Genomic DNA, 10000 nt, shown 5'->3' with positions numbered 1-10000 from the left:
ATGTCTATGAGGAGCCAGGGGGTTATCACCACAGGGTGGTGTGATGTCTATGAGGAGCCAGGGGGTTATCACCACAGGGAGGTGTGATGTCTATGAGGAGCCAGGGGGTTATCACCACAGGGTGGTGTGATGTCTATGAGGGGCAGGGGGTTATGGTGTGATGTCTATGAGGAGCCAGGGGGTTATCACCACAGGGAGGTGTGATGTCTATGAGGAGCCAGGGGGTTATCACCACAGGGTGGTGTGATGTCTATGAGGAGCCAGGGGGTTATCACCACAGGGTGGTGTGATGTCTATGAGGGGCAGGGGGTTATCACCACAGGGTGGTGTGATGTCTATGAGGAGCCAGGGGGTTATCACCACAGGGTGGTGTGATGTCTATGAGGAGCCAGGAGGTTATCACCACAGGGTGGTGTGATGTCTATGAGGAGCCAGGGGGTTATCACCACAGGGTGGTGTGATGTCTATGAGGAGCCACAGTCCACTGCTCACAGTCCACTGCTCACCTAGTTAACCCCCAGGCCCAGTCCACTGCTCACCTAGTTAACCCCCAGGCCCAGTCCACTGCTCACCTAGTTAACCCCCAGGCCCAGTCCACTGCTCACCTAGTTAACCCCCAGGCCCAGTCCACCGTTCACCTAGTTAACCCCCATACCCAGTCCACTGCTCACCTAGTTAACCCCCAGGCCCAGTCCACTACTCACCTAGTTAACCCCCAGGCCCAGTCCACTGCTCACCTAGTTAACCCCCAGGCCCAGTCCACCGTTCACCTAGTTAACCCCCAGGCCCAGTCCACTGCTCACCTAGTTAACCCCCAGGCCCAGTCCACTACTCACCTAGTTAACCCTCAGGCCCATTCCACCGCTCTGTCAGAGCTGAGTGCCTTTGAGCCGTCTGTACCATGAAGAGATGAATGTTGGGTAAATAAAGCAGTTCTGGCTGGATGACAATCTATTCAACCTCCGGCGCCTCCAAGCCACCAGCAAGACCTCAACTCAACACAACTTTGCACCGCAATATCTCCTCTCCCACTCACCAGAATCCATGCAGCATTCACTGAGCCTGTCACCTCCGTCGAAAAGTCCGTCAGTCTCAGCAAGACACACATCATTGGTCAACAACTCATCATCTATCAAGAAGAGCCCACCTTCCACATCATTGGTCAACAACTCATAATCTATCAAGAAGAGCCCACCTTCCACATCATTGGTCAACAACTCATCATCTATCAAGAAGAGTCCACCTTCCACATCATTGGTCAACAACTCATCATCTATCAAGAAGAGCCATACCTTCCACATCAATGGTCAACAACTCATCATCTATCAAGAAGAGCCCACCTTCCACATCATTGGTCAACAACTCATCATCTATCAAGAAGAGCCCACCTTCCACATCATTGGTCAACAACTCATCATCTATCAAGAAGAGTCCACCTTCCACATCATTGGTCAACAACTCATCATCTATCAAGAAGAGCCCACCTTCCACATTAATGGTCAACAACTCATCATCTATCAAGAAGAGTCCACCTTCCACATCATTGGTCAACAACTCATCATCTATCAAGAAGAGTCCACCTTCCACATCAATGGTCAACAACTCATCATCTATCAAGAAGAGCCCACCTTCCACATTAATGGTCAACAACTCATCATCTATCAAGAAGAGCCCACCTTCCACATCAATGGTCAACAACTCATCATCTATCAAGAAGAGCCCACCTTCCACATCAATGGTCAACAACTCATCATCTATCAAGAAGAGCCCACCTTCCACATCATTGGTCAACAACTCATCATCTATCAAGAAGAGCCATACCTTCCACATCATTGGTCAACAACTCATCATCTATCAAGAAGAGCCATACCTTCCACATCATTGGTCAACAACTCACCATCTATCAAGAAGAGCCCACCTTCCACATCATTGGTCAACAACTCATCATCTATCAAGAAGAGCCCACCTTCCACATTAATGGTCAACAACTCATCATCTATCAAGAAGAGCCCACCTTCCACATCATTGGTCAACAACTCATCATCTATCAAGAAGAGCCCACCTTCCACATCATTGGTCAACAACTCATCATCTATCAAGAAGAACCCACCTTCCACATCATTGGTCAACAACTCATCATCTATCAAGAAGAGCCCACCTTCCACATCATTGGTCAACAACTCATCATCTATCAAGAAGAGCCCACCTTCCACATCATTGGTCAACAACTCATCATCTATCAAGAAGAGCCCACCTTCCACATTAATGGTCAACAACTCATCATCTATCAAGAAGAGCCCACCTTCCACATCATTGGTCAACAACTCATCATCTATCAAGAAGAGCCCACCTTCCACATCAATGGTCAACAACTCATCATCTATCAAGAAGAGTCCACCTTCCACATCATTGGTCAACAACTCATCATCTATCAAGAAGAGCCCACCTTCCACATCATTGGTCAACAACTCATCATCTATCAAGAAGAGCCCACCTTCCACATCAATGGTCAACAACTCATCATCTATCAAGAAGAGCCCACCTTCCACATCATTGGTCAACAACTCATCATCTATCAAGAAGAGCCCACCTTCCACATTAATGGTCAACAACTCATCATCTATCAAGAAGAGTCCACCTTCCACATCATTGGTCAACAACTCATCATCTATCAAGAAGAACCCACCTTCCACATTAATGGTCAACAACTCATCATCTATCAAGAAGAGCCCACCTTCCACATCATTGGTCAACAACTCGCCCCCCAGCATGAACAGCCCACCTTTCCCAGTGTTTTCCACAAGTACATAGTAGCCTGCCAAATAGAAAAAGTAACCAGCCAGAAGAAGTAGCCAGAGATGTTGCACACCGCATTCAGCCAATGGTGATGGAAAAATTGTGTTTTATTAACACTATTAAAGATAGTGAAGGAGGGAAATGACAACTTCTCAGCCTGAATGGAGGACGTTTTATGTGCGAGCCAGTCCACGGGGGAAACCAGTGTATGTATTACTGTGAATGCAAATCAATCAGACAGTCGTGCAGCTCTAGCGCCCACTATCGGCTGCCTAGACTAAGTAAATAGCCTTCTGTGAGCCACCACTCCGCGTGGCTGGCTCTGTGAAACACACCAAAGAAAATACATGAATGTGTCAGAAAATAATAATTTGGCAAAGTCGTGAATTTCAACTCATCGTTACCACTTACATTACATGGGCGGTGCAAATTCACAAGCATCGTGCTCTCTCCCTCCTCAGTGTAAAATAATTTGACTGCAACCAAAGATCTGTATATAATGACGAGATGCTCATGTCTCCTCCCTACCAATGGGAGTCGTTGTCCCAAAGGCGGGAAGGCAGGCGACAAGCTTAGGTCCAAAATAAGACCATAGAAACGCATTGGACAGATTTTGGCGAGTGTGAAACCTCTCGCTTTGCCTCTTCCTCTCTGCTGCATTTCCCTGTCATCACTCGCTTTGTGACTGACAGGCGCCTGTCCTATAAATAGATCGCTAGAAGATGGAAAGTAACCTAGTTAATATGAAGTGGAAAATGTAGCTGGCTGAAAATGAGTCTGTAACCGGCTGATTAACCGACTGCCGACGCTAATGGAAAACACTGCCTTCCACCTCAACAACTCACCCCCCAGCAAGAAGAGCTCACCTTCCACATCAACAACTCATCCCCCAGCAAGAAGAGCTCACCTTCCACATCATCAACTCACCCCCCATTAAGTAGAGCCCACCTTCCACCTCAACAACTCACCCCCCAGCAAGAATAGCTCACCTTCCACATCAGAACTCACCCCCCAGCAAGAAGAGCTCCCCTTCCACATCAACAACTCACCCCCCCAGCAAGAAGAGCTCACCTTCCACATCAACAAGTCACCCCCCAGCAAGAAGAGTTCACCTTCCACATCAACAACTCACCCCCCATTAAGTAGAGCTCACCTTCCACATCAACAACTCACGCCCCAGCAAGAAGAGTTCACTTCCACATCAACAACTCACCCCCCAGCAAGAAGAGCCCCTCTTCCACATCAACAACTCACCCCCCATTAAGTAGAGATTACCTTCCACATCAACAACTCATCCCCCAGCAAGAAGAGCTCACCTTCCACATCATCAACTCACCCCCCAACAAGAAGAGCTCACCTTCCACATCAACAACTCACCCCCCCAGCAAGAAGAGCTCACCTTCCACATCAACAAGTCACCCCCAGCAAGAAGAGTTCACCTTCCACATCAACAACTCACCCCCATTAAGTAGAGCTCACCTTCCACATCAACAACTCACCCCCAGCAAGAAGAGTTCACCTTCCACATCAACAACTCACCCCCAGCAAGAAGAGCCCCTCTTCCACATCAACAACTCACCCCCATTAAGTAGAGCTCACCTTCCACATCAACAACTCACCCCCCAGCAAGAAGAGTTCACCTTCCACATCAACAACTCACCCCCCAGCAAGAAGAGCTCACCTTCAACATCAATGGTCAACAATTCACCCCCAGCAAGAAGAGCTCACCTTCAACATCAATGGTCAACAACTCACCCCCCAGCAAGAAGAGCTCACCTTCCACATCGATGGTCAACAACTCACCCCCCAGCAAGATGAGCTCACCTTCAACATCAATGGTCAACAACTCACCCCCCAGCAAGAAGAGCTCACCTTCCACATCGATGGTCAACAACTCACCCCCCAGCAAGATGAGCTCACCTTCCACATCAACAACTTACCCCCCAGCAAGAAGAGCTCACCTTCCACATCAACAACTCACCCCCCAGCAAGAAGAGTTCACATTCCACATCGATGGTCAACAACACACCCCCAGCAAGAAGAGCTCACCTTCCACATCGATGGTCAACAACACACCCCCAAGCAAGAAGAGCTCACCTTCCACATCGATGGTCAACAACACACCCCCAAGCAAGAAGAGCTCACCTTCAACATCAATGGTCAACAATTCACCCCCAGCAAGAAGAGCTCACCTTCAACATCAATGGTCAACAATTCACCCCCCAGCAAAAAGAGCTCACCTTCCACATCAATGGTCAACAACTCACCCCCCAGCAAGAAGAGCTCACCTTCCACATCAATGGTCAACAACTCACCCCCCAGCAAGAAGAGCTCACCTTCAACATCAATGGTCAACACCTCTCCCCCCACTTCACATACAGTCACATACTGTACCTTGGCAATGTCTAGTTTGGAGAACCTGGCTAGCAACCGACATACCTGGTGTTCCACCTGGGTGTCACACACCTCCAGGACATAATCACAGAGGAGAATCCAACGGCCTGCACACGAACCCCAGCAGCAGGGGCAACACACTCTTCCTGTGGCAAACCATGCAGGTCTGACTTTGGCCTGCACAGCCACACGCACTGGCACGACCACCCCACACAGCCAAGTGTACAAGGAGCCAGAGACTATGTGTTTGTGTGTGTGTGTGTGTGTGTGTCTTACTTGGCCCATTCTGGATGGCTGGACACAGTCTCGTTGATAAGGTTACTGGTGACCTCTATGATATGAACACTCTCATGATGAACCTAGAGAGAGAGAGAGAGAGAGAGAGAGAGAGAGAGAGAGAGAGAGAGAGAGAGAGAGAGAGGTTATGCTGAAAATAGCCTATATCTCAATTAGCTATGTACAGTGGAAGAGGAGGAAATCAAACTATGGTAAGCTCTGAGGAACACACAGTACCGCACCATAGCAGTGAGCAGGAGACCCATGAGCAGAGTTCCTGTCACCAGCAGGAAGATGATGAAGATACTGATGAGTTTATCCAGGGAGCGCTCCAACCATATGACCATCTACAGAGAGAGAGAGAGAGAGGGAGCGAGAGAGAGAGGGAGAACAGACAGAGAGTGAGAGACTTAAGTCAGTATCTGCCATTAGGAGTTGTTGCAGATGTGACTGGACACATGGAGAAACCTGTGTCCTTCTCCCCTGGGAAACCAGAGACCAAGGCAGACATTCTGTGTCTGAACTAAAGCCTACCGCCGCCATCTTGGATCCTGAGAACAGCCTGTGTACACAGACACACTATCACACACCATGCATGAGTGTATGCATGTTAAACCCCAGGGCTGTGTGTGAGATGTGTGCTCTGTCTGCAGGCTCATCTCTTCACACGTCTTTATTGTAACTTTAAGAGGAAGTTCCTCTAAGGGCCACAGAGAAGGACAGTCACTTCCCAGTATTTAGGTTTCTCTATGTTCCCTGCCTTATAACAACCCTATGATACCTTATGACAGCATTATGACACCTTCCTAAGTGACCTGGGAGTGTGTGAGGTCACTGAGGAAGAATGCTGAACGTTACCATCAGGAGGCTGAAGGTGATGGTGAGATATTAGTAAGGCGGTGTCCCAGTGGTATTACACAACATGGCCACTGACCTGACAGGACATGAAGCAATATGGTGGCAACCTCAGAGTATTGGGACACATCAAGTCAACACATAACAGAACGAGAATCTGAGAGAAAATCTAGAAAATCTACAATATAGACTCTACAGAAATATAGACTACAGCAAAGCTCAGCTCAAGACCAGTCAGAATCAGAAATCAGTTTGATGTAAATGCTGTTTTAAAGGTAGACTCAGCGATATGACGTAGATGCATAAAGTAACCAGTGAGTGGGTCAATTTCCACAACAACTAAGAGCGTTGGAGAGAGGCTCAACTTCTCCTCTGTTTTGGTCCCATAGCTAGCACGCCCTATCAGTGTGAAGCGAACCTGTGCACATGCGCGAATACTGTGTGACTGTGTGAAAGCAAAGTCTTGTATCTCACTCATCTCAATATCAGCCGTGCTGCTCGAGGCTGAGTCTACCTTTAAAGATGCTAATCTAACGCCTTCACTACAGAATAGTCATTAATATGGATCAGACTCCAACTCAACCCAACCCAGTACCAGCTCAGTCCCACCCCTCCCAAACCCATGTCACCCCCAGGACCCCACCCAGATCTTTCTTTAGGCGGTCTGCTAATGCCCCTCCATGGTACAGCTCTTCATTTCCAGAGCTAGGGAATAGCAGGGGGCGTCTACCCTGTCTTGGTAATAGTAGGGGCAGCCCTGCCCCCCCCCCAACCCAACCCCCCCGGCACTCCCCTCAGCTTGGTCTAAAGCAGTTTCTTCTCTCCATGCACCTCACACACGCTCAGAAGCCAACCAGATCAGAGGAGAAGCTAAGGAAGGTTGAGGAGCCAATGAATGAGCTCGTCCCACCGTAGCTTCACCACAACAGAAGCAGGAAGCAGGAAGCAGGGAGGAAGTGAGGTCAGCGAGGGGCGGAGACAGGATGGAGGGATGACAGTGGATGGTTACAGCGTTACTCCAAGCTACTATAGGGCGCTTACACTGCTTCACACATTCTCTTTCTTCCTTCCTTTATCATTCTCTCTCTTTTGTTCTCTGACTATTTCATACACACTCTTCCTCTTCTTCTCTCTTTAATTCTCATTTTGACATTATTTCAGACACACACTTTCAAGCTCTCTCTCTCTCGCTCTCTCTCTCTCAGCAGAGCTCTCCTCCAGAACATTACCTGCTTGTTAAGCCAATGCCAGAGCTTCAGGAGGAGACAAAGAGACATTGGGGAAATTATTATTTGACAGACCTGTGAAGCAATCATCACATGGTTCCCAAGCACAAACAACACAGATTGTGATTGGATACAGGCAGTAAAGGTCGGCTTTAGAAAACAGGAAGTGCTGCAGGGAATTTCTGATTGGATGCAGGGAGTGAATGCCGTTCTGATTGGATACAAGATGTGTCAACGTGTGCTTGAGCAGAATAGAAAAAACAACAAAACGGTGCAGAGAAAAAGAGAGCGAGAGTGCAATATTTTATCTTCTTTCCTCATTGAGGTGTAGAGGTGAAGACAAAGGGGGTGAGACAAGGGGGTGTGATGAGGGGGTGAGACAAGAGGTAAAACAATTAAGTGACCTAATTCAATAGTAATATTAACCTGTAGGGAGATCATTCAGTAGTAAAATTAACCTGTAGGGAGATCATTCAGTAGTAATATTAACCTGTAGGGAGATCATTCAGTAGTAATATTAACCTGTAAGATCATTCAGTAGTAATATTAACCTGTAGGGAGATCATTCAGTAGTAATATTAACATGTAGGGAGATCATTCAGTAGTAATATTAACCTGTAGGGAGATCATTCAGTAGTAATATTAACCTGTAGGGAGATCATTCAGTAGTAATATTAACCTGTAGGGAGATCATTCAGTAGTAATATTAACATGTAGGGAGATCATTCAGTAGTAATATTAACCTGTAGGGAGATCATTCAGTAGTAATATTAACCTGTAGGGAGATCATTCAGTAGTAATATTAACATGTAGGGAGATCATTCAGTAGTAATATTAACCTGTAGGGAGATCATTCAGTAGTAATATTAACCTGTAAGATCATTCAGTAGTAATATTAACCTGTAGGGAGATCATTCAGTAGTAATATTAACCTGTAGGGAGATCATTCAGTAGTAATATTAACCTGTAGGGAGATCATTCAGTAGTAATATTAACCTGAAGGGAGATCATTCAGTAGTAATATTAACCTGTAGGGAGATCATTCAGTAGTAAAATTAACCTGTAGGGAGATCATTCAGTAGTAATATTAACCTGTAGGTAGATCATTCAGTAGTAATATTAACCTGTAGGGAGATCATTCAGTAGTAATATTAACCTGTAGGGAGATCATTCAGTAGTAATATTAACCTGTAAGATCATTCAGTAGTAATATTAACCTGTAGGGAGATCATTCAGTAGTAATATTAACCTGAAGGGAGATCATTCAGTAGTAATATTAACCTGTAGGGAGATTGTTCAGTAGTAATATTAACCTGTAGGTAGATCATTCAGTAGTAATATTAACCTGTAGGGAGATTGTTCAGTAGTAATATTAACCTGTAGGGAGATCATTCAGTAGTAATATTAACCTGTAGGGAGATCATTCAGTAGTAATATTAACCTGTAGGGAGATCGTTCAGTAGTAATAATAACCTGTAAGGGGATTATTCATATATCACAGAGAAGACCATCTCCTGCGTCTTCACCCAGCTTCAACCCTTACCTTAACTGTCCAGAACCGTTACCCCAGGGTAAACAGGACCCTACACTGCTGCTAGCCGATCAAAATCACAGAATCACTGTCGATAAGAATTGTGTTGTATCTTGTCTACAGTGTTGTGTGTCTCAGGGAGGTTGGCAGGGTGGCTGTGTGTCTCAGGGAGGTTGGCAGGGTGGCTGTGTGTCTCAGGGAGGTTGGCAGGGTGGCTGTGTGTCTCAGGGAGGTTGGCAGGGTGGCTGTGTGTCTCAGGGTGGTTGGCAGGGTGGCTGTGTGTATCAGGGAGGTTGGCAGGGTGGCTGTGTGTATCAGGGAGGTTGGCAGGGTGGCTGTGTGTATCAGGGAGTTTGGCAGGGTGGCTGTGTGTATCAGGGAGGTTGGCAGGGTGGCTGTGTGTCTCAGGGAGGTTGGCAGGGTGGCTGTGTGTCACAGGGAGGTTGGCAGGGTGGCTGTGTGTATCAGGGAGGTTGGCAGGGTGGTTGTGTGTATCAGGGAGGTTGGCAGGGTGGCTGTGTGTATCAGGGAGGTTGGCAGGGTGGCTGTGTGTCTCAGGGAGGTTGGCAGGGTGGCTGTGTGTATCAGGGAGGTTGGCAGGGTGGCTGTGTGTCTTATGGAGGTTGGCAGGGTGGCTGTGTGTCTTATGGAGGTTGGCAGGGTGGCTGTGTGTATCAGGGAGGTTGGCAGGGTGGCTGTGTGTATCAGGGAGGTTGGCAGGGTGGCTGTGTGTCACAGGGAGGTTGGCAGGGTGGCTGTGTGTCTCAGGGAGAATGGCAGGGTGGCTGTGTGTATCAGGGAGGTTGGCAGGGTGGCTGTGTGTCTCAGGGAAGTTGGCAGGGTGGCTGTGTATCTTATGGAGGTTGGCAGGGTGGCTGTGTGTATCAGGGAGGTTGGCAGGGTGGCTGTGTGTCTTATGGGG

At 47.5% G+C, this 10000-nt stretch overlaps 1 protein-coding gene across 2 annotated transcripts in view; it reads right to left on the bottom strand.

Annotated features, from left to right (window-relative positions):
* LOC106606105 (transmembrane protein 245) overlaps positions 1–10000 on the bottom strand; it is a 51512-nt gene that overhangs the window by 34742 nt on the left and 6770 nt on the right. Inside the window, exons 6-8 of one of the 2 annotated variants that reach the window (XM_045719029.1) lie at positions 7551–7574; positions 5709–5813; positions 5467–5549 (exon numbers count right to left, since the gene is read on the bottom strand). In XM_045719029.1, coding sequence (XP_045574985.1) covers positions 5467–5549; positions 5709–5813; positions 7551–7574 — 212 coding nt within the window. The remainder of the gene's footprint in view (positions 1–5466; positions 5550–5708; positions 5814–7550; positions 7575–10000) is intronic. The other variant, XM_045719030.1, reaches the window with a different exon arrangement.

This window comes from Salmo salar, chromosome ssa05 (assembly GCF_905237065.1).
Source record: "Salmo salar chromosome ssa05, Ssal_v3.1, whole genome shotgun sequence".
NCBI lineage: Eukaryota > Metazoa > Chordata > Actinopteri > Salmoniformes > Salmonidae > Salmo > Salmo salar.
The sequence above is the reverse complement of the archived record's forward strand: the minus strand, read 5'-3'. Positions and strand labels throughout refer to the sequence as shown.